At 45.2% G+C, this 24,909-nt stretch overlaps 1 protein-coding gene across 1 annotated transcript; it reads left to right on the forward strand.

Moving 5' to 3' along the window:
• Positions 1-5,729: 5,729 nt before the first annotated feature.
• MSLN (mesothelin) lies at positions 5,730-23,805 on the forward strand. The gene is made up of 21 exons (XM_032197743.1): positions 5,730-5,813; positions 12,181-12,202; positions 12,317-12,344; positions 13,197-13,368; positions 13,722-13,937; positions 14,043-14,213; positions 15,232-15,378; positions 15,532-15,581; positions 16,108-16,228; positions 16,550-16,635; positions 17,213-17,342; positions 17,474-17,664; positions 18,437-18,527; positions 19,069-19,180; positions 19,427-19,611; positions 20,379-20,525; positions 20,757-20,890; positions 21,560-21,687; positions 22,325-22,419; positions 23,017-23,206; positions 23,711-23,805. The coding sequence occupies exons 1-21, from the start codon at positions 5,730-5,732 to the stop codon at positions 23,803-23,805; spliced, it is 2,595 nt and encodes an 864-aa protein (XP_032053634.1).
• Positions 23,806-24,909: the final 1,104 nt, after the last annotated feature.

Raw genomic sequence — 24,909 nt, forward strand, 5'->3', positions numbered from 1 at the left:
AAGCGCGGCAGCCGGGCGGAGGGCGGTGCTGCCACACCGTCGCAAAAGGCGGGCGCCACGCTGCCGTCAAGCGAGGCGCGGCGTCGTGAAGGGCGGTGCGCATGCGCGGGGCTGCAGTGTGGCACCAAGGGGCTGAGGTGCAGGCGCGCTGGGCCGCGTTTAGTTCTGCTTGGTTAAAGTCCTACAACTGCACTTCCAAATACAGATCCAAATACAAATAGATGTGTGTTTCACCCCCTGATGTTGCACATGGCTCAGACCTAGAAATATAAACCCCATATAAGCCCCAGATAATCCTTGCTTTAGGAGGTGGTGTCATGAGGAACCACAGACGTCTTGCCCTTACTCACTACTGCAATGTAAAGCCCAGGAAGCTATTGGGTTTGCTTAGAAGCTGGTGCTAATTTTACTGCTATTCAGTGCATAGACTCCAGCAATGTCTGGGTAAAAGGCTCGTCGTTCATTTAATTTAGCTCCTCAATACATCTCTTCCCAGATTCTTTGGCAACCAGTCTCTGGTCCCAGTTGTTCCGTCCTGGCATGCTGATCCTGTAAAGAAAACGGACCCGCAGAGTTAAAGCCACAGCATATTCTGAAAGATCATGCATCTAAGCATCCTTCCTGTGGCTAATCTCTTAGCTGCTAACAGAAGAGTGGCTAATATTCATCCTGTTGTGGATGCAGGGTCTGATCTGCTCTCTGATTCACTTTGAGATGGGAAATCACTATGCCAAATGGAAATCTTATTTCTCTGCCTATCTTCCATTTATTCTATAATATCACACCTCCTTGCACCAATATTCCCTGTAGCCTCAAAAGGCAAAGCAATTTCCCTTTCTGTTTCCCAGTGTTGTTGTGAACTTACGCAGAAGTGACTGAATTGCAGCATTGGGAAGATGTGTGATCATTAGGTGTAAAACAGTGAACGTTTGGAGTACGAACAAATACTACATCCAAATACTAGTGCTTTACTGAGAGGTTATGTATGGGTACCTTACCTGACTCTGTGAGCTGAGCTGTCAAATAGACCTTCTGAAAATCATAAACCACATGTTTCTTCCATGCTGACAGTGCTGGGTGAACTCCATCAATTGCTTCAATGCTGGGGAGCAAAGCATACAACAGATCATTTCCATGAGCGTAAAGCAGTGCACATGGGTCTAGTGGGGTGAGGAGAACTTCTTAATGTTGACAAACCAAAGGTGGCAGGTGCTAGTAGCTAGCCTATTGCATGTGACTAATGAGTTTTGTTTTTTTGCTGGCTCATATCATTTATGGTGTGCTTGAAAGATAACGACTAGTATTTGGTATCCCTCTACAAGAAAATGTTGCAATTGGAGCAGGGTTGTTGACTGATTTTGATTATCTTCATGTTTTACACTGGGTGTAAAAGCAGCCCTTGCCTGATCAATAAATATTGATGCAAGAGCGACTGCCCCGCAGCCACACAGAGCTGCAGCCCTGCTGGCAGACACAAAGCTCAGCTGCCTTCAGTAGCATAATTTCTTGAACTTTAGCACTTCCTAGGAAATCAGAGCTCTGAGGAAGGAGGAAGAAATTGAAGGTGATGAGCAGAGCTGTTAGAAAGCCCTGAGTGGTGAAGCTAAGCAGGAAAAGTGGTGAAGGAAAAATTGGCAAAGTAACTGCAATTCCCCCTCTCTGCTGCTCCCCTCCCCTTCCTTCCTCCCCATTTAACAATAAAAGTTGGGAATATGGCCCAGAGTTGGCCTTGTTGGGGAATTGACCTTGGCACTTCAGGTTTTCTTTTGTCAGCAGAGTTGGACAACAAAGCAAGCCAGGTGCTTGGATTTCCTCTCTCTTACACTCCCACAGCCGCTGCTTTTGTTACGGCAGTCAGCAGAGTGGTCATGCTATGTGTAAAGTAAGGCTGGGGCAGGCTCAGGCTGCTCTGCTTAACTTATTCTTAACTTATTTTATGAAGAGCCTCAGCTCAGCACAGCTAGGACAAGCAGGAGAAGGTCTTTCTCACTCACATACAAATGTTTTAATGGATGTTAACAAGCATAGGTGCCTGGTCCAAAGCTTTTTGTTAGTCGTTAAGTCACCACAGATCAGCAATAGTGAAGCCCTTGCTGTTTACCTCCTGGCTCTAGGCTGGACTGGTGGGTGTGCTTCCCAAAGTTCCTCTGAGGAAGAGCCTTTTTTACACTGGTCTGTGCACAGAAGCTAAGCCAGAGTAAGGGCTGGACTGAGATCAAATCATGCTGGAGCAGGAGGAACTCCTTTCTGACTCGTCTTCCAGACTGACTTTATGTCTGGCCGTGAGGTTCCCGGAGTTCAAAGCCTGAGAGTTCACCTCTGACCTGCTGTGCTCCCGAGGACTTGATCATTGCAGGCAGTCACTTGGATTACTCACCTTCAGGACAGAAGTGTTGAAGTCCTCTAGGAAGGCACTGGAGAGACTCTTCCTCGTTCCCAGTTAGCACCAGGATGGCTGAGGGGCTGTGATGGTCTTGCTATGAACAGAGCTGTGTCTGTGCCTGAGCAACACAGAGAAGGAGCTAATCCAGTTGAACTCCGTTCCTGTCAGCTGGTTTCATGGCTAAGGGTAAAATGCCAAATAATTTATATCTAGCCCTTGCCCCGTGGCTTTTCATCAGACACATACATGCAGCATAAAGGGATGAAGGCTCCCTAGCCTGCCTTACAGAGCACTCACTGCAGGGGGCACGACAAGGCAGGAGACTGGGAGCTGAAATAAATCCCTTGCAGGGCGCTGCAAGGTGCTACATGGGGATGAGAAGTTACTTTAAAAGGGTTTTTAACGCTATGGGCCTTTGGCTGATGGGCTTTAGGGAGATTGAGGAATGGTTTTTGGTCATGCTACAGACTGAGTTAGGCTTTCCAGTCTGAGTGGGATCTCTGACTTTCACTTGGCAGGCTCTCTCTTTTTCCCCTCTCTTTTAGGGCTGTGTGTGGTGTCACCGTCTGTAGGTGACTGTGTACACACCTGTGCATGTATATCTGAATATTTACATGTATATATAAAGAAGGGAGGGAGGTTAGGCTGCCCTGCTACATCGCAAGCTGTCAGCCTTGTTGTAAGGGGAAGCAACTAAGAACACGTGAAGATTTTTAGCATGCAGCTGACTCATACAGGAGACCAGTTTCTTGAAGCTATGAAATACAGAGCTTCTTTGTCCTTGAGAATAAGGAGTGCCTGTCAATTATAGCTATTTTTTGCTATGCTCAAGTGCATACTAGAGATGTCCAAGTGCTGATGATACTCACAGCAGGGCAAAATGGGTAGAGGCACTCACTGTCGGAATACTTCTATGCATGGCACTACAGAAGGCATGTGCTTTGGGAGGACCCGCTTACACAAAAGACATGGGAGTTGTGAGAACCTGGCACAGCAGCCGACGCAAGTAGCACTTTGCCAGAGTGCTGGATGGCAAATATTTCTAGTGCCTTGAGCACCATGGTGCAGCCAGAACTGATGGCTGAGGGGTCGGTGTCGTAACAGCCTGCGTCTTCCTGAGCTGGGCTGGGCTCCTCGGAGCGTTTGTCAGCTCTGAGCCTCCTCCTGCCGAAATGTAATTCCAGAAATGTCACTTACGTGAAACCTGGTCCTGCTTCTGGCTGCTGATGTGTCAGGAGAGTCTCTAAGACCTGATGGGCAGCTGAACCAACTGGTAGGATTAGGGGAGTGCTGAACTGGTAGGGTTAGGGGAGTGCTAAACACCACTTCTCTCTAGAGCAGCCAGTCAGTCACCAACAGAAACAGAAACCTTGCTGAGAGAGAGGAAAATCAGACTTCTGAGTACTTCTTTTTTTAGCTTTCTTAGGCTTTTAATTCAGGAGGTCTGAGTGTTAGATAGAGGTGGTTTTTGAGTTCATGCAACACAAATGTGATTATAAGGAAGAAAGGGAGGTAGAAAATAAGCAAAACCTCTTGTGTAAACTTCTAGCAAGGTGTTAGCATGGAGGTTCAGTTGTACTTCTAGCTATAAACTGACATTTGATACTGTTTGGCCTTTTTTTTATTAGTCTCCGTGATACTTCCTTTAGCAGTGTGCAGAGAATAGCTCTGGCAGTGCAAAGCGGCCAGAGCAGGGTTTGCTGTGAAGTTAGTGCAGTGGGAACAGATCAGGACTGAGTTTTAGTCCTGAGGCAGCCAAGGAGCCCACGTGTCTGATGGTAGGCAGGTCTCTGAGACCCTCAACTCCCTTTCTTGTCCTTCACAACTTAGAAAGAGCCTTAAGTAAAGGTTTGTTAGTGTAGGGAGGGAGGATCAACTGACTTGCTTGAGATGTCAGACACCAACCCTCGGTCAGGTTCTTTGACCCCACTGGCATGTGTAGGTGTGGGCACAGTGACATCTCAAAGCCAATGATGTTTATTTTCATGCTCCCTACTTGTAACTGAAAGCTTAAGCAAGCAGAAGTGAGCCAAGCTGTGTATTGAGCGAAATACTGCCTTGTTTATAAAAATCTCTAGCTGACATTTAACAAGCAGCTACGCAATACCAAGTCGCATAGCTGGATGTGACCTGTGTGCTTACGCATTCTTCTGAAGATCTCTGAGATAAGAATCAGCCCTGTCAATTCAAAACCACACTTGCATTTGGAATAGGTCTGAATGGAGAGCTTTTGTACAGTTGCTTTCTGAACCAGTGGTTACTTCTAGCATCTGCCACCTACTGAGACAAAGCCGTGCAATTTATTTGCCTGTGTAAGGGTCAGCTCCTTCAAGTCTGAACTGCCTCTGCTTGGTCCTTTTGAATCCACTGAAAGGTGGCTGTGGTACCAAAATGGGCCAAAACATTCTGTGCTGCAAAGGCTGTGATGCCAGATATTATAGCTGCCTAATTATGCTAAAGCTCTCTTCTTACCATCATTGACCAACAGCATATTCAAGTGGAAAGCCATATTTGTAGGCTACCTGCAAGACAGAGCTCTCAAAAAATGCCCTTACCCAGAACCTTTCAGGCTGCTGACATGGAAGATTGCTCCAGGCAAAGTGTTTTAAGTCTGTTCCACTACTAAGCCAAGAGATGTTCTGACAAACGTTTTGAGAGGCCCCTTGACTTTCTTTTCTGTAAGGAGCCATAGCAGTTGTGGTCCAGGGCTGCAGGAGCGAGGGCAGGACAGTTCTGCAGTGGAAACAGTGAGCAATGGAGCAATACCTGGTTTGTTATCAATGAAATCACAGTTCTCAGATGTGGACGTTTATTTAGCACTATTTCCTTGTTTGCACTTCTAGAGAGATAAGCAGAGGAGAGGTTTCACAGGGGCTTAGTTCAATTACTGGGGAGTCTTCCTTTGTGTGCCAAGTCCCAGTAAGCCTGAGATCTGTACAGGGAGGATAACAGAAGGGCTAAGTGCAAGTGATGACTGTGTTATAACACCACTTTTGTGGGCTTTGATCTGTTTATACCTTAGGCCACAGGCTTTGCATCACTTCTGTCTTTATCCCTTCTGTCAATTCCAGACACAGCCCTTTGCAAGGGATTCCCACTGCTCACCCGACTCTTACAGCAAGCTGGGCCTTTCCTTGCCCCGCCAAAGAGATTTGCTCTAAGCTGAGACTTAACCTTATCCACCTTACTTTCTGGTTCTCTGTCCAGAAGAGACAGATCTTGGAGATCTTCCTAAAAGCTGCTGTAGTGCCTGCCACCTTCTGACCTGTCTGATGGGGATTCACCTGTGGTGCGAGCATCTATCGGCTGCCCTGGCCCTGCTGTCCCGGGGTGCAGGACCGAACCGATGGGAGTCCTGGCTTTTCTGGGAGAGTGCAAAGGCCCTGTCATGAAAATTATGGGGAAGTCCAATGATTTTGGGCTGAACGGGGTGTGTGGCGTGCATGGTGGAGCTGGGATCGAGGGAGATTTACTGCCTGTTGCCACACCTGGCTTACCATGGCAGGAACACCTCGGCAACCAGTTGTACCATTTGGTGTTGAAGAACTGCACTTGATGCTGCACACGCAGGGTCAGGCCGGGTGAAAAGAGGGTTTTCAAGGTGCCGACTCGTTCCTCCATGGCACAAACTGCAGCTGAGATCTGGCCCGCTCCTGCCCACCCTCTGCAGATTTCATTGACTTCCCTCCTGCCCTTACCCTTCAGCGTGAGCGATGAGAGGTCAGGATGCAAAGCTGGGCTACACTCCCCACGAGCTATTGCAGGGAAATTCATGCACTTGGGAAGAGAGGGAGGTGACATGAAGGCACTGGATTATTTTCCATCTCAAGAAACAGAGAGGGAAGAATGCAAGAGGGAAGAGAAGGCAGAAGGAGGTCTCCACAGTAATTGCAGCAAGCTAGAAGTGGTTGTTTTCACAGGAGAGCTCCAAAATCCTCCTCACATGCCTATGCAATGGCAGCCTGGATGCACCTCAGTCAGCCCAGGTATTTGCAGTTACACCATGGTGCAAGGGGAGGGCTGAGACCTCTTCCAGCTCTTTACTTCTTGGGCGAGAGGAGATCTCTGGTTGTCTCCCACCAAGAGGGAGTTTTACCACCGCGTGCGCTGTGTTCCCCTCTGCTTGCAAGAGACCTGAGAGGCCTGATGCTGCGAAATGAGGAAGGTTCATAGAGGGTGGGGAAAGCAGGGCTTAGGAAGGGAACGTGGTGCAAATGAAATTAATGACAGGGAGAGCTCTGCTTCAGGGGAGGTGGTAGCGGAGGGTGTGCTAGGCTCTGTCCCCTGAAAGACTTGTCTGCCTGGGTGCGGGCTGCAAATTCTTCCTTAGTCACAGTTGCTATCTGAATTGCTGCGTGTTGCTGAGAATATTTTAGGAGTGAAGCTCCTAGACCACGTCCTCTCTGGTTAGCATGAAGGTTATCATGGAATTATGGCATAAAATCTGCTTTTCTAGAGTCACATCACTTTGTGAGAGGTTGTGATGTTCTCCTTGCTGGCCATCCACCAGAGGGATCTTCTCCTGCTCTGAAAGCAGTGCTGAGCCTCCTGCATTTCTGCGGCTGTGTCCCAGGCTGGGGCAGGCTGGCATCTAGAAGGTGCAGGAAAACCTGCAACAGACCCAACTGATCCAGTGCTACGGAGTGGTGTGGCTGGAGGTGGCATCACAACCCAAACCCTCTAGCTGGAAGCCTATTTCAGGAGGTTGCAGTGCTTATTTACTCTTACTTGAGCAGATACAATACCACAAATCATCTCCAGCCTTATCCTGTGTAATAATCTGACTTTTTCTTTTGTATGAATACAAATGCCAGGTAGTGGATACTTCTGCTCAGCCACCTTGTGAACACAGTTAAGAAAAATAAGTTTGTTTACAGATGAAAGTTCCTCCTTGCCTTTGTGAACTTTAGTTTCTCTCCCCAGAAGGGAGGGTGCTCTGCACACTTTTTAGGTATGCATGATTTCCTGACTAACACAAGCAGAAAATCCTGACCCTCTGCGTTGCCCCCCTCCCCTCTTTTCCTCATCCGCGGCCGAGGCTCACTGTTGATTTTTCTGCTTTTCAACTCTTCCCTGTTTTTCTGATTCACCTCCTGATACCCTGGTGAAGAGCCGTGGGTCTGGCTGCAGATGGCGGAGGCATGCTGTGCCACGTGCTCTTCGTTGCTTTCTTTGTTGACTGTTTTGGGGACCTGCAGTTCTCCAGCAGCATGACCAGGGCTCCAGAGCAACACGTGCCTATCTGCCCCCCCTTCCTGGCCAGCCTGCTCACAATGCTGTCGTTCCAAAAAGCACAAAAAGCGGTGGTATTTGAAGCCTGATTAAAGGTTCTTCCATCCATCTCAAAGAGACTTCATTTGGATTTTCTGGAGAAGTCTTCTTGCTTTGAACTGGGAATCCATGAACCTGACTATTTATAAAATTACGTGTTTCAAGTTTACATAGCTAGAGGTAGCTTAGATGGGTGCCGATGAGAGTTGCTTTCATGTTTGGCATCCTTTGGACTTCTGAGTCAGACAAACCACAAGTGTGAATCAGTATTCTTATAATAGTTTCAAAATAGCTGATAAACATGTTAAGTGTGCTAAGAAAGCTGGGAGTGGGGAGGGAGCAGGGGTTTGGGTACGTGCCTTGAGTCAACACCAGCTTTTCTCTGTGTTGCCACAGACACCTGAGCTGTAGGTGGGCATGATGGGACAAGCCGGAGTTTGGGACACAACTGGCTTTTCAAAATTCTCTTGAAAGGCATCGATAAAATGACCAAACAAAGATTTTTTCAATTCTGAGTACACAGAATTACTCATCTGCATCCAGAGAAATTGAGAGAGGTACTGTGGGCAATTTCGTAGTGGCTTGAGGACTCGGTTCTGAGGGTCAGAGAAACGAAGTCAGAACTAGATGAAAGAAAAGTTAATGTCCATTCCTTGTTAGAATCTGCAGCAGGTCTCATTTTCCTTACGAGCTGACCTTTAGCTGGGAGAGAACACAAGTTCAGTCAAGTTGATTCCCCTGGATGCTGATGCGCCGTCCTGGGGACGTCGTGGGGAATCCCATCGTGTGTTGTTCTGCCAAAAGAGCGGGGCAAACCCGTCAAGACATTCCTCTGCATGCATAAAGATCCCTTATAACCAAATGCAAGCTCTTTAAAAAGAACATTGTTTACTTCTTGGAGTAGAGCAGCCTGCAGGATTGGAAAGCCTGTAATGTCGTGTTGGAGGAACTTGGCATGTTTCTGGTGATAGGGAGACAGGGATCTCAGGGAGTACAATTCTGGAGCTGTAAGATGGTTGTGAATGGCAAATGAATCCTATGCAGGGCAAGGAAGGAATGCATCTATTCACTGCTCTTGTCCCTCCACGCAGCCTCTCTGAGGGCTTGGCGTTCCCTGTGGTGTCCTAGGGAATGGCAAGCATTAACAAATAGCACACATTTATTTGTACTGTTGAGCATTTGCATCTTCAAGGACTTACAGGTGTGTCCAGCGCTCCAAACCCATCCTGTAATTTCAGATGTAGTTTTGAGAAGCTGGAGACACACCCTGGTTTGCTCAGTCAAAAGCAGCCCTCTACAACTGGAGACCTGCGCACTGAGGACGCAGCAACCAGCAGCTGGAAGGTGAGTGCCACCAGTAATCCTCCAAGCAGGGCTCTGCAAACTGATACTGTCTTCTCCCGGAGAGGAATCTAGCTTAACTATCTGAATTATCTCATGCAATGAAGTGTTTTGCCAGACTTAGCAGACCCTCAGTAGTTTTGTGTGCTTTGGATCCAGTTTCAGATAGGTTTTGTGAAGTGTGTTGATATGTGTAAGATTGTTTGCAAGATAGTTATTTGAACAACCACCTTTCAACTCTCCTATTTTTATTTTTATAGTTAAGTATTATTCATGTTTGATTTTTCTTGGCTGAAATAAGGTGATTCCTTGTGTGCATGGGCACCCTAAAGACCTCTGCAGAAATGTTGCCTTTGCTCCCGCGGCTTGGCTTCTTCCTTTTGGTTGGTGAGTATTACCGTGAGGGTGACGGGTGTCCTGGGAGGATTTCCCTCACAAACAGCTGAAGCTGAGATAGCCCTCAAAAGGGAAGATTGTGCTGAAATGCCACTGAATGTTATTTAGGTGGTTGCTTGAAATCCCCAGCCTTTAGTCCTGCTTATTATTGTGTCTGTGAACCAAAATATATTAGTTCCTGTAGCAAATTAGCAATTAGTTTCTGCTCCTTCTACTGGAATATGCAGGTGTCTCTGGGAAACCCTGATGAAAATCTGATTTTCCAATTTTATATTGATATCTTGTACAGGGAGAGAAGTCTCTGCCCAGTAGAAGTGCACGTGTTGCTTGTGCACTTCTACTACATGCTTGTGCACTTCTTCTACATAACTGCTTGTTAATGGCTCTTAATGCAATTGTTTTTAAGACTGGCAGGTCAGTAATGCCTGTGGGGGACGAAACTGGTCCTGTCCCTTACGGCTGCCATGCCTGGGCACTAATGAGGCACAGGAGTGACATCAGTGTTCTGGAAAGGCTTTGTTTCCAGAGCAATGAACACAAATCTTTGATGATTCATGACACAAGAGGAGTCTGTAGCCCTTACATAGAATTAGGATTGTTGTGATAGTGAACTGGGGGCCTCCCTGGTCTTGCAGAACGAGGAGCCAGTCTTCCTCTTCCTCCTTTCCCACACGGATCTCTGAGCATTGCTCTTACAGGTCAACAGGACGATTTCTGTGCTTAAAGATAAACATATGTGTAAGACCTTTCCAAGACTGGGACCAGAGGGCTTGGCTTTATTTTTCCAAGGTCCGATCCTGAGGTGAGGAGGAAGTGATTATTATGGGTGGAAACAGTCCCAGCTCCGTCTGCAAGCAGGGAAGCATGGCCTCTGGCACTGAGCTCTTGGTTACTTCAGGAACTCCTCTGGGACATTATCTAGGAGTAAATCTAATGTATGTTAGGATTAGAGGAACGCACCTGGCCACCTATGGGTATGGTTCCTTTGCCTGTTACTTAGTGGCAGTTCCCTATTAATTAAACGATTCAGAAGGTGTAGCAAGTAGTAATCAAAAAAGCTGTTACAGTAATTAGGGACTCCTCTAATCCATCCCTACAAGCTGTTTTACAATCCCTTTGTTAATGTGGGCCATTGTATGGAGAACTCATTCACACCCAGTACGCCACTGCCTTCCATCTCCTCCCCCTTCCCCATCACAGCTCAGTGATGAGGGTCTCCCATCCCATTGATTTGTGCCCAAATATTACCACAGGTTTGACTGGGACTGTTCTGGTCTTGCACAGCCTAGGCTTTTAGCCATAGGGTGTGGAGGAACCACAGGTCATGACACCATGAAGCACATCAGCATTTGGGGATCTTCTCTCTCTTCCCAGAAGCGAGAACACTCCTGTGTGAGAAGTACATGGATAAAAACGACTTGGCAGTGACTCAGCACCACCCAAATTGGGCCCGTCAGCCCTGCAGTGTAACCTCAGGAGCTTAAACCATTGTCTTCTCCCTCTCACTGCCTCTGATTTCATGTGGCATTTATTGCAGACACTTGTTCTGTCCTGTCACAAACCAATGGAAGTCCCTGCCTTAATCTTTTTTTTCTGTACACAAGAGATGCTGAGCTTGGCAGGCTTCTAATCTGAAGTAAATAATAGTAATGCCAAGGAGAATTGAGTTTGTCCATGCTGGTTTGGTTTCTAAGCTCACATTTCACCATATTTTGAACTTCATGGTATTGGGAGGGGAGATGTAAGTTTACTTTGGGAACAATGTGTGGAGTAGTGAAGTTGTTGGGAAACAAAGTGTAGGGTAGTGGAGAGCTTGCACGGACCTGCTGAGAGCCAGCAGTGACAGGTTGGTTTATTTTAGTAAATCCCTGCTGAACTCTTAGGGCTGACACACATGGGCACTGCCTGCTCCCTGTGCAGTCCTGCAGCACTGGAGTGTTTTAATCCAGTGAAGGACTTAGCAGGAGAGGTGTGTGAAAAACAACAGAGGCTTGGCCACAGCTGACAGAAATGATTCTGTGAAATACTGTGTCCAGAATGAAGAACAGAATAATGCAGGGAGATGAGTGAGGTTCAGGACCTATTAAGCCATTTGGGGGTTGGACTGAGAATGAGCCCTCTGTCCTGCATTTGCTGCTAAATCACACCACGTTGTCTTCCAGGTTGGCTGGCAGCTGATACAGCTTCTGCTGAGACACACCTGGTAAGGCAAACTCTGTGTTTCACCCATGTCTTTGCTTGCAAAGCACGTGGGGGTTGGTGGTCAGCGCGGTTTCTCCCAGTGGCAGGGCATTGGTGGGCATCAGCTGCCACAAACCAAATTAAGGGTGTTGTGAGGGAGGTGGGTGCTAACTGCCCTTCCTCTGAGTGGTGTCTCCGAAGTGCTGAGCAGTGGGGATGGCTTCTCCAGGTCTGTGCAGGGCTGCAGCACATGCACATCACTAGATGCTGCAGGGAAGGTGGTGTTGGATTACTGACCACACTCAGATCTTGAGAGCAGTCCATCCCATGGGCCTGATGCCAGAGTGATGGGAGGACTTGCATAACCCTGAATGTTCTGGCTGTTTAATATAAAAAAGCAGTAGTTATATCAACTTTGCAGATGGCGACTACCTAACATGTCAGGATAGGAGCTTCGGATGTAGGTATTTGTGTGTTTTCAGGCCAGATAAAAGTACAAATGTTTGTAGTGTCCATGCTTCTCTGTATGAAATGATCACAAATAACGCTGCGTTAACATCACTCTGTAGTTACACTGGTATCTCTTTTCTCTCTTTCTCCCTGATCAGTGCTCCAGCTCCCCTGTCAATGGTGAGTTTCTTACCAAGTAATTTCCCTACAGTAGATTCAAACATAGCTCTGTATACATTTTCCTATCACAGTGCCTTTATCTTTGTCTCTCTCTCTCTCTTTTTGGGAAATCAGAAACTACCGTGTGTGCTTCAGTGAAAAGGTATGTGAACCATCAGCAAATTACCTTGGCACCATTTCCCTGGGGAGTGTTACTGGTTTGTTGGGGATGTCACTTTGGGTGGCAGAAAGCCTCTGAAGCCTGGTGTAGCACCTTCCTCCCTGCAGAGTCCCAGAGATGCCTGTGGGCAGGGAGAGCCCTTGTTTTGCTGGCTTGAATTGCAAAGGGAAAACGGTTTCCTGGGGCTCAGTGTCTGTGCAGGGCAAAGAAAGGCAGGGCAAGTCCCTGATGTGCAAGACAGCCTGTCACAGGTGGGATTTACTGCTCCAAGAACCTTGGCATCAGTGCTGAGCTTGGCTTGGCTGGTGATGGGGGCCTAGGGCACAGACAGGTCAGCTTCAAACCTTCATTTAATTTGGTTTCTACCTAAGGGTAAACAGTTTACAGGGACTTTCTCCCTGCTCCCAAATGGTGCCAGCTAATGATTCTTATCATTGGGGTTGTTTGTTTGCTCTTCTTCATTCGTTTTTTTTGGGCTGTGCCTCGTTAAGGCTGCCTGGCATTAACGGGTGGGCCGGACCCTTTCCTGGAGGGTAGCAAATGGCTGTTCCTGCTGCAGGTATCTGAATGAACAAATATTCAGTGAGAAATGAGAATCACTGAGAAGGGATTGCCTTGCAGAGCCATTCACCAGCGAATGACCAACTGCACATCCTGCAGCTGGGCAGTTCTGCGTGGCACAGCTGTGCTCACTGTAAGCAGGAGCATCATCAGAGCTAAAAAGAATCAGGGGAAATATGCACTGGGAAAGAGCATCCTCTGGAAAAAAAGAGGAAAAATCAGAGTCACTGCCTATCAGACTGGTAACCTCTCCCCCTTCTCTCCCACCTGCAGTCTCCCAGACAAATTTGTTTGCTACCTGAGCCCCTCTGCAGTGAGCAACCTGAGCAGAGATGATGCTTTAAGCTTGGCTCACAGGATCACCAAGAACTGCCCGTTGAAAGTGACACACAGAGGAATAAACGGAGGGCGAGCTCCCTCCTTCCTGACAACAGAGGAACTGCAGGTAACCTGCTGTCCAGCCTCACCGCAGTTCTTCATACAGCTAGACAGTAGTTTTGAGAATTGAGGATTCAACTCTTGTGCCTCCCTTATAAGCTCCCAGAGCTCACCTTGGTGTTTTTTTTTGTTTGTTTTGTTTATTTTTTTAAAATTTATTTTTAATTTATTATTATGGTGTCTGGCTGGTGCTTTATGATCTGCAAATCTCAGTGATAGAGGCAGTCCATTCACAGGCACCATCACACAAATTTGAGGCAGAAAACCCAGGGATTTAAGACATCCAAAGCTTGTAGGATCCAATAGGCTCATCTCATTATTCTTCTGACTTTCTTTTCTGTATGTTTGGGACCTCTTCAGGTTGCATCTTCTTTGGTGAGCAAGTTTGAGCATTTCACTCCTGCAATCCTGCGTGAATTGGGCCAGGTTGCTGTTGGGCTGTCCGTATCCGACATCGAAAATAAAATAAGTGATGAAGACCTTGAAGCATCTCTTCCTGCCCTGGGTGAAGTTCGTGGCTGGAATGCTGACCAGTCCAGTGCTATTATCAATAAACTGCTCCGCTCTGGCTATCAGGTACAAAGGTTGAGGTCCAGAAATGCACCTTACACCCAGTATAGCTAGTTGCACAAATGATCTTTGGCCCTTTGTGTACTCATGCCTGCATGTATTTCCCTTCAGATTTCAGATGGACAGAGCCTGGCAAAGCTGGGGAGCTTGGTGGCTGGCCTCAGCAGCAGCAGGCTTCGAAGTCTCCCTCCAGAAGTGATCTTGGAAGCCATTAAGTTGCCTGAGTTTGTCCAGCAGTTGGTGACCCTGCCCTCTGCTCTGAAAAGGACATTTGTGGAAATGGTGAAATTGTTTTTCTCTATGGACGTCACAAATTAGCAAAGCTCCCATGACTCACAGCCAAGAACACTGGTTACCTGGGGCCAGGCATTGGCACATACCTGCACACACACACGGCATTCCCTCGGGGGTATTTGTCATTGCTAACCGGAGTGTGCAGCAGGACAGGCATCCCACGTCCCTATCCCTGGACCCGTGTAGATGTCCTTGGCTGCCAGCCAGCGTGACCTGCCAAGCCTCTTAGGTCCTGGGGCAGGAGAGAGAGTTTTTCTACAGGGTATACCTAGAAACTACTCCCCACTGACTTGATAAGATGCTGTCAGGGAAAGGTTATTGCCGTGGTTCGGGGTGAGACTGTGTGAGAAGTGAAGGCTGCTCTCAGGAAGCCCCTTTTAGGACAGACTCTAGCAATGCACTATACCATTTCCCTGTGTGACTGTACAGGTCTTGGACTTCTTTTCCCACTTTTCCCAGCCATGACTTTAACCTTCAAGTTGCATGTGCAGCATTTGAATTTGTAGTTATTTGTCCTCCCTCCTGTAGGAAAGCCACTGACCCATGTTTGGTATAGCCTGTAGCATGTGCTGGGGCAACAGGGCTGTCAGGGTTGTGTGTGATGCCTTAGGGAAATAACATCTCCACCAAAGGATTGCTCTGCAATGTGCCTTCTGGAGTTGAGGTGTTGTTTGGGTTGTCAGAGAGGGAAGAAGTGTCTCTCCTTTCTGACCTACTAAAGGTTTTTAGGGCATAAAGCCAGGAGCCGGGGAAGTGATAGAGACAGAATCATCCCCTTTCATCAGAGCCTCAACTGCTAGCTCCATGCAGCTCTCCTAGTCTGATGCATGTGTCAAACAGGAAATATTTCGTATTAGGTCTTTGACAAATGCCCAGATGATCAAGAGAGGAATTCCCCTGGCCTCTTTCCAAATTTTCATTTCTTCAACAGAAATTATTTTAGAATTGTTTATTTTTATGTATATATGTGAATATACGTATGGTTTATTTGTTTGTTTGTTTTAAGATTTCTTCCAGTGTAAGCAACCCTGCTGAGTTGGTTAAACTTATCCCTGATGCTCTGGCTAGCTACATCCCAAAATCATTGCTTGTTTTTGAGGATGAGAAGCCCAGCATTGAAGATCTCAACAGAAAAACGTGGACCCGAGAACAGGTAAAATGCTAGCAGCTGGTGTCCTTCTCATCCCTCAGTGTCAGCCTTGGACATTGCAGAGCTGTGGGACCACTCTGCAAATCTGTTTGAAAATACAGGTGAATATTGCAGAAGAGCATGGTAAACCACTGTCAATCTGGCTTTGCTCCACAGGCTGCCATGTTTTTCAGTGATGTGATAAAGAGAGAGCCTGACTTCAGCAGGTAGTGTTTTCTTAATCTCCTTCTGTTCTCCTTGCTTGCTTTGCTTGGTGTTATCCATATTGCCTTTGTCACAAATGGCTGCCTCATCATTTTTAATCTGTAGCAAGAGATTGGAAAATACCATTCAAACACAAACACAGGCACATAGCACCAAGGCCTACAGGGTTTTAGCTGCAAAATGTGCCTGTAAGCCAGACTTGCTTTCTAACACAAGGCTTTATTTCAGTTTTGACATGTGGCGTGTACTAAAAGCAAGTAGAGGAGACTGATCTTGTACATCAGGGCACAGCAGTACAGCTTGGTGTGGAAAGTCTCCAGATTATGTTTATTCAAGCAGTGATGGCTCTTTGGTCTCCTACAAAATGCAAGACTAGCAATTTTGAGTAGATGGAGATTGGAGAGCATTAAGATTTAAGGATGGGAGAGGTTTATGCTTGTCATATTTGTCATGTTATATACAGGAGATTATAATTGACGTTTCTCCTGAAGTTCTTGCACCTCTGATTTGCTTTCTGTAAATGTACAGGCTTTCCCAGTCAGTTCTCCAAGGCTACACATGTGCAGTTGCTAATGAAATAGGAACAGAAAGAGTTCAGCAGCTGGCCAAAGTCATGAAGAAGAAGAATGTCCAGCTAGGAGAAGACCAGGTCAGTTCCTGTGTTCCAAAATGCTGCATTTGATATTGCAATGGAGATATCAATCAGGATTGTTCAGCAAGAACAAGAATGCTTTCAGCTTAAGGGACTAGAACAAATGTAACTGGTCTTGAGTCTCGATCACACTGTTTTGAATTTCTTCAGGGAGAGGCAAAGTCAAAACCCAGTTGGCTAGGTGTCTCAGAAACCAAAATCTCCAATTTCTGTCTTTTTATTTCTTTCTTTAGAGTGGGGTAAAATCTTTATATTTATTTTTTTCTTGTGTTTCCATGCTGTTTTCTTTCTCTGATATAAACTCCGTTATCCTTTCAGTTGAGTTGCTTAGTGAAGATGGTGACGCTGCATGGGATTCCCAAGGATTTAGATAGCTATCCAAAAGACCTGTTGCTATTTTTGAGGTAAATGGGCTGTGGTTTTCATGTTGTTGTGTTAGGCATTGGTGGGGAAAAAAAGGCATGACTTTATAAGCTGGCTGGTAATGACTAATTCATGTTTGACATTCATTTCCAATTTGTTCAGGCATCCTTACAGGGAAAAAAAAATCATACTGTGGAAAGCTTTCAAAACAGTTTTAAGGTCCTTTCAGATTTAATCATCCTTTGTACTGGTAAAACAGAATGAAGCTCTTTTTAGATATTTCTGCCTTGATGTGAAACCACTATGGCTTTTTAGTATTTTTTATCCTCTCTGAGGGGGCTTTTCCCTTACAGCATCAGATGAAATAGACAGTGGAGTGGATTTCTTTGTTCCAGTAGCTATCCGCTGTGGTTCTGTATCCAAATCTTGAACACTTTTAACTGAGTCTCACAATAGAGTCCTTAAGCTGAAAACGAGTTTTTGAAAAATGTGGACTTCAGTCTTTGAGAAGAAACTGCATAGAGTTAAGACCATGTGTGTGGAAGACATTATATTGAACAGAGCTGACCAACTGTTTGATCTCGCCCAGCAGAATTCACAGAGTGTTTGTCTTTCTAGTCCTTCAGACTACGCAGCAACAGGAAGCTGCAGGCAGTACTTTGCTAGTGTTGGGAAAGCCAATCTTGATCTTCTGCAAAGAGACTCGTCTGAGCGAAAACAGCTGCTGTTGGAAGCTCTAGCATGTCTGGTATGTGGTCAGGGGACAACTCTGCTCAAAGCCGTGGAGAGTCTGGGGTTGTCAGCTGTCAACAAGACCAAGAATGCTCTTCTACAATGGTATCCAGTTCTATTTAATGCCTCCGTCTTGTATTGCTTTAGAAAATTTCTGGAACACAAGTGAACGAGGAAAATGCAGAGATTCTGGGTCATCTGGTCTGTGACCTGGGTGAAGAATACATTAGAAGTTCTGGTGAGAATTTGCTGGAGCAGTTAAGCCAGTGTGCATCTTTCCTACCTGATCAAGAAGAGGCTATTAAGAGTGTGATCAGCAGTGGTAACACTACGTTTGGGTATGCATTTGTCTTCTTGGCATCTGTAAAATACTTCCCTAAAACAAAACCCTTGTCCTGTTGATACCTAAGTGAACTCCAGCTGACCAGCTTGATCATAAACTTGAATAATTTGTTTTAAATTTCACATTGGGCGTTTTACTTTGTTTTATCTGAACTTCTTTCAGTTGAAAAATTAGCCTGGAATTCAACTGAAAAATATATAGTTATTTCTGTCTCACCTGCAGTAGTTATCAAACCATTTTTGTGGTTTGTTTTTCACTAACCAAACTTATCTGAGATAGTCCTGATGAACACAGATGGGCTCTAGCTGTTTGCCACCTGATGGTTTTCAGAAAACATTCTGTTTCCACCTCCTAAACTGCCAGATGCTTAATAAGTTCCTTGCTGTCTCTAAGACACATTGTCCAAAGAGGCAAAATATTTTCCTTCCTGTGTCAAATGATCTAAGATCTTGGCACTGAACGGGCAATAGTAAGCAGTAGATAATCTTTGGTTTTCATGCTTAAGAAAATATTGTGTTTGTTAAATGCCATTTTATTATACAGCTGCCCTATTCATGTTACTAACAGTTGCTTCTGCTCCACTGGAATGAAGGTTGGTGTAACAGGAAGTGATTGAGAAGTTTCAAGATATAAATCTTCTACTTTCTTAACTTAAAATATTATAAAGGCATAATGCTGGCAGCTTTTAAGTTCCTTTTTATTTATTTTTTTATTATTATTTTTTTTTTAATCCTTGAAAGCTAATCCTTACTAATTTTTGTATGCAGGCCTCCTTCAGTGTGGTCAGCTTCTACCTTAAATGAGCTCGGTGGGTTGATTCCCATATTTGATCACAGCATCTTGCAGAAGATCCCCAAGGTGGGTTACTCAGAGGGGTGTGAGGAGTTTGGGAAGCACTCCTAGGATCTGCAGTATAGTAAAAATACTATAGAAATATAGTATATTAATATAATATACTATAGAAATACAGTAGAAATGACTGTATTTGTTCATGCTTTCACTAGTATGCCTTCATCTAAAAACATGGTGCCAAAGGGGTCAGATGGTCTGTGAAAAGTGAGGATTAATCAAGTCAGATGGCCTGCAACTGCCAACCTAGACTGCTGTAATCTTCTTCCTATAACTGTCAGAAGAGGACCAGAGGTAGAAAGCAGTAGTAACTATATACAGAGCTTTGTGAGGAGTTAAAGTCATTTACAGGGCATGCAATATGGTAGAGTTTAATCATTTAGAAATTACACTATGGCAAACCAAGGAAAGGTCTCTAAACTTCTAGCAGAAGTCTAGCTGCCCATAGTATCTCAACAATAAGGCTTCTCATCTGTGTGAATAATCACTTATTATGCTGATGATATACCCAAGATTGGAAAATCTTCCTGATGAAACTTTTTCTTTGCAGAATGCTTTAACTCTTTGGCTGAAAAACTTTGCACATGATTCGCCTTTGTCAAGGGAACAGCTGGCCACCGTTGTTGAAGAACTCCTGCCTGCTAGGCACAAGCGTGCTAGTGGTATGGGAACCTTCTCTGATCCATAACATACCCCCTGGTATTGGGGTTGACCCCAGTGCCTGTGGGACTCCCTGAATTTGTCTGAGTTGAGCTATGAAATAGTTGGTGGTAGGTTGCCCAGGAGGAGTATGGAGCAATGACTGCATACCTGTCTACCTCCATCTTTATGGAGAGCACTCAAAGCTTGAAGCAAAAGGATTTAACAAGGGGCAGTGGTGTTAGTATATTTAATACTTTCTTCAACAGGTTGCCCAGATGACAAGAAGATAACAGACACAGTTCTTAACGATGAGCTGATGCCTCTTATGTATACACCTGAAGAGTTACGTGCTTGCCTGAAGAATGTCTCTCTGGAGAATCACCTCTCTCAAATCCTGAACTATGCCTTCAGTAAAGAGCAATTGGCTGTGATAAAGGAGAATCTGGATCAGGTAATGCCAGGCTGAAGGATGCCAAATTATCCATTGATAAGATTGCTCAGGGACTTGTTCAGTTGAGTTTCAGTGTCTCCAGGGACTGAAACTCCACCATCTCTCTGCACTCCTCTTCCAATGTTTGACCACCTTTACTGTGAAAATAGATTTTTCTTAATACCTATTCAGAATTTTCATTGCTTGTTGACCCTTGTCATTTCACCACACACCTCTGAGAAGACTGTGGTACCATTCTCCCTATAATTTCCCAGTAAGTAGTTGAAGATGATAATTAAATCCTCTCCTAGCTTTCTCTTGTTCAGATTGAAATACCCAGCTTCCTCCGCCCCGCCGCTCCAGCATGGACCTCTGCTAGACTTCCTAGTGTTTGCTAGACTTTGTCAAAGTCTTTAGTGTATCAGGGAGTCCAAAACTGGATGTAGTACCTAGATGGGGTCTCACAAGAGCCAAATGGAGGGGAATAATCACTTCTGATCTGCTGACTGTGCTGCTGGTCCAGTGTTTGGTTAGTCTTCACCACTTCAAGGTATAACTCCACTCATGTCTCTGTTGAGTCAATTTGCATTGCTGCAGGTTTTGTTCCCTCCCTGGGGCCTGCTTGCCTGAACTATCATACAGAAAAATGCATGACAGATGTGCTCAAGTAATCTCACTGGCTTTGGTTCTTCTTCCTTGCAGGCCTTTCAGGCTTTTCCACAGTAATCTTGCAAAGAGCATAGACATGACAAAGAGCATTCATAGCAATAACAACAGTCTTTCCACAGACATACCCTGATGGGTATCCTGACAGTCTACTCTCCAAACTGGGCACCTTCCTTGATTCTGCCACCCCAGAGGAAATTAAAAGATGGAGGATAACTTCACCTAACACTCTGGCTTTCTTGCTAGAAAATCTGCCCAAAGATAAACAGGTGGGGATTTCAATTTGGTTCCTGCCTAGGTTTGCTTCCTTGTTTGGGAACTTCTGGTTTAGAACCAGCTTAGTGGTTTCCAAGATGGTTGGTCCATCTTTGAAGTCCAAACAAGTAGATTTAAAACGTTTTGTTTTTATTGTGTAATTATTGCATTTGTTTTAATTTTGAAGATGAAACCATAGATTCTGGCTAAAATTAACTTCTGAAAAAAAATAATTGTGTTCCTAGGCTATTGCACTGATTGAACGTTATGTTACCTTGGGAAATCCCTTGAACGCCACTGCACTGAAAGCAATTAATGGAAAACACTTTTGCCTTCTAAATGCAACCTCGCTGAATAGGATAGACTCCAACACCTTGAAGTGAGTCAAATATTGTGATGCTCTTGGCTGCTTGCAAAAACACTTCTGCATCAGCAAGTTCAGTTTAGTTTCTCTACACTCAGTGAAAGAAAATCTAGGAAGCAACTCAGTACGTGCTTTGTGTCTGGGTTTAAAAGCCTGCTGTTCTCCATTCTGCCAGGAAGGGCTCCAATTTGCAATCAAAATTTTTTTCACAGAATCACAGAATGGTCTAGGTTGGAAGAGACCTCAAGATCATCGAGTCCAACCTCTGACCTAACACTAACAAGTCCTCCACTAAACCATATTGGTGACAACAAAAAACATGGTTTGCAAGCATGCTTTTATCTAAAGGCAAAACAGAGTTGATGGCATTTACTTTCCTCTGAAAGACTGCTAAATGAAATTAATTAAATAACTACATCTTTTCAAACACACAAACTTATCGTTACACCATCAGAGCCATCATTACTTAAAAGACATCACATTGAGCAGTAGCCTGAGTAATTATTTTTTTTTAATTTAGCTTCTCTCCATACCTCTTCTATCTACTGGGAAGTACCTGGGGTTATATGGAAGAGGAGGTAATCTGTCCTGTGTAGAGAAGCCCAGAGAGATATTCAGAATAGTTCAAAAATTATTAACATTGAAAATAATAAAAACTCTTCCTAAATATTCATTTTTCTACAGACTGGTTTCTCTGAATTTTTCATCCTGTCCACAGTTTACGAAAGACATCTTATATGCTAAAGCAAAACGTGCTTTCTCAGACCAGCACTATTTATCTTCTTACTATACGCACATTGAACCATATCTAGGTATGTAAAAGAACAATCTTTTACAGGGAAAGAGGGGGGTCTTAGCCAGAAGCTGAGTGGGGATCAAATACCATCTTAAGATTTGGGAATTTTCAAAGCCAAACCGTTAGATGTTCTGGAGGGTCTACATCCTTTTCCAACTTGTAGGTGGCCTTAAATATTATTGAAAGAATCTGTACCTGACTTAAAATTCCCCAAATCAATTGCCCAACTGTCACAGGGAAAATCAGACTCTGGGCCTCTGGAATGTGTAAAGTCTGCTAGGACCCCTGGAAATCCAGCTGCTCATGCTTAATGCTTATCTCACAGCCATTCCCCATGTCAAAAAAATCAGATTTTCCCTGTTAACCCAAGAATTTATTCACAGCCTGAGTAAACTCTTCTTCTCCCTCCCATCTGGCGTCTGGCTTTGATGCAGACTGATTTAATGGCTAACATCATAAAACCCTGCAGCAAAATGAACTAGCATCCTTTTTTTTTTTTTTTTTTTTTTCAGTTGGAACTTACTCCATTAGCACCCCCAGCCTAATAAATTTAGAAGACATCACTGTAGCTCCAGTCTATACAGATACACATCACTGCTAATTTGAGGGCTGATCTCCATGCTTGGAATAAAACATTCTCTTTTCGGTCACAGGTGGTGCTCCTGGTGCGGATCTCAAAGCCCTAAGCAAGGACAATGTGAACATGAATGTTGATACTTTGGCAAAGTTAAGAACAGACTCTTTGATGGTGAGCTGAATGTTGAAATTGTTTGACTCCCTGCGTGTATGCCATGCTAAGGGGTTGTTTCTGGTTGCATTGTCCATTGGTGTAAATCTGGAGTCATTCCATCACATTCAGAGTGATAATTGACTAGTGGAAAGTGGAGAACCAACCTGGAACTTCTGAAGAGGTTTGATTTGGAGTCATACATGGATGCTTACCCAATCTCACTGGGGAATTTCTTTAGTCCAAGCTCTCAGAGTAGTAGTAGGAGCCTTCCACTAGGCTACAGTACACAGCTATGTGACAAATCTTCTAACAAGAACGTTAGCAGTAATATCATCAATTTTAGAAGAAAGCGTACTGACCTGGGCAAGGACTGGGGCCCTCATGTGGGTCAAGGGGATGTGTCATGAGAGGACAACAGAAAGAGGCTTTGAAGAATCACTGTGTTTATTCTCCTAACCTAAGGCAAGATTATTCCAACTGAAACTACTCACTGGAAGTTTGTCTTTCTCATTCTTAACACTTGGGCTAATATAAACTTCACCAGTTCCTTGATCAGAGGTATTGTTGCCGTTTCTGCCTTTACAGCTGTAAGTCCTGCTGTTTGATTTCTCCTAGAGCCTGACGCCTGCTGAAGTTAAGGGCTTGCTGGGGGGAAATATTCGTGATCTGGTGAAATGGCAGAACAAGTCTCCCATCCAGGAGTGGGTCCGAAGACAGAAACAGGCAGAACTGGATAAACTGGCCATTGGGCTCACTGGGGGAACGCAAGAAGGCTACATAATCATCGTCACACCTCAATTTCAGCGTACGTAGTATGTTAGGGCCTCTGATCGTCGCGCTTCAAATATTTATTTTGGGGCCACAGGAAGGAAAACCACTGCCTTGTGGAAATGGGGTGCCTTTGGTAGTCTGTAAGAGAAGTGAGTGTGCACCAAGCTGACGCGGGCCCTGAATCAGGGACCTTGCTTGAGATGGTTGCTTTGGGCAGCACTGCCAAGCAGTTCTAGTCCTGCTCTCAGCTGTGTCGTTGGTCTGGGCTACTGCAGACCCCTTCCAGTGGCACGTGTCACTTCCCAGCCACCCAGCCCCTCTAAAACGTTGGGTAGTGCTCACCTGCTCCCTTCGCCTCCCAGCATGGGGGGGAAGTAAATTCAGTTCTGCCAAGGATGATGGCTGCTTACCAGTTAGAAAGCCCTAGTCAGAAAGCCAAAGATCTTCCCCAGATGTGGCACAAAGGGATCTTCTCCCCACGAGGAGTGATTCAGTTGTTGGTTTCTTTGCACTGATGCCTCCCTCTTTTTTCCTCTAGCACCATCCTCATCCGCTCTGGGCACTGTGGCTATGGCAGCCCACCTCTTGCCTGCTCTGCTTCTCAGTTTCCTGATGACGATGGCCTTGTCTTGAAAACCTTCTCTCAGCAGGCAGCAAGATGAGGGGGACCAGCCTGTGACCTGCTCTGAGGCAGGCCGGCGGGACAAAGGGGGACTCAGTGCTAGCAGGCGACTGCTACGTAGCCCGGTGCTCATTGCTAGGTGCTTTTCTCTTTCAAATCAATAGGAAAAAAAAAAAAAAAAAAAAAAAGGTGTTCCATCTGAAGGGAAGATTTCAGACCCTTCAGAGCAGGATCTTTTTTTCCCTTTGTACAGACCAAGCCCAGGTAATACCCAGCCATACTGCTGCAACAAAACCAATATCAATATTTTATTGTGTAACCCTGGTGGGTGTAAGGGTGAGCGAATCAGCTGTTCTGCATGTTAACAATTACATTTCTCAAAGAGCTTGATCTCTCGACACTGCCAGGACCTCTGAGTGGGAGTAAAGTTTTCCGGCTGGTTGTAAAGAAATGGTGGAACTAAGTAAAAAATGCCAGAAGCAAAATATGAGTGTCTGTTGTCTTTTCTCCGTTTGCACTGCCTGCACTGTAGTATCTGCAGGTGTTGGATCAAATTAAGTGTCCAGACAGGTGTGATAGTTTTCTATCTGAAAATCTGACTGCTGAAATCTAAGGGCTGGGTCTGTTCTCAGCTTCCTCATGGGACAGGCATAAGAATTTTGTATAAGGCTTTCAGCATATTTTTTCCATTCATGGGGGATTTCTGTCTGAAAAAGCCCTAGTGCAAACTGTACTTTGTCAGAATCTAGCCCTTGAAATCCCTTTTTCTTTTCCTGCAAAGGCATTATAAATGTTTATTGTCTGCGGTTTACAGAAAAGGAATGTGAGAGACTGGTCTGTCCATCATTGCAGATCTCTGGGTGGCAAGAGACATTTCCTCATTGCCTGCATCCAGTGGTGCTGGGGCACTACCTAGGCTGGGAGGGAAGGGGGTGGGATTCCAAGTAAGGCAGCCTACATTTTTAACAACATTTCCCCAAATCCTGATCCCTTAAATAGAAATCTTGAGTTGTTTCCTCGTGCCTTGACTCACTCAATAAATAACATGGGAGAGTCTCCTCAGCCTGTGAAGAATTGAATTGGTGAGGAAGAAAGTCTGCAAGCTGGAGGGAGAA

The sequence above is a fragment of the Aythya fuligula genome, chromosome 15 (assembly GCF_009819795.1).
Source record: "Aythya fuligula isolate bAytFul2 chromosome 15, bAytFul2.pri, whole genome shotgun sequence".
NCBI lineage: Eukaryota > Metazoa > Chordata > Aves > Anseriformes > Anatidae > Aythya > Aythya fuligula.

What these genes read in the sequence shown, in the direction of transcription:
- MSLN (XM_032197743.1), top strand. Translation starts at nt 5,730, where the DNA reads ATGGGAGTCCTGGCTTTTCTGGGAGAGTGCAAAGGCCCTGTCATGAAA. An exon ending in ATAGACTCCAACACCTTGAA is followed by an intron (nt 20,891 to 21,559) that starts GTGAGTCAAATA and finishes ATTTTTCTACAG; the next exon opens with ACTGGTTTCTCTGAATTTTT. An exon ending in CGTCACACCTCAATTTCAGC is followed by an intron (nt 23,207 to 23,710) that starts GTACGTAGTATG and finishes TTTTTCCTCTAG; the next exon opens with CACCATCCTCATCCGCTCTG.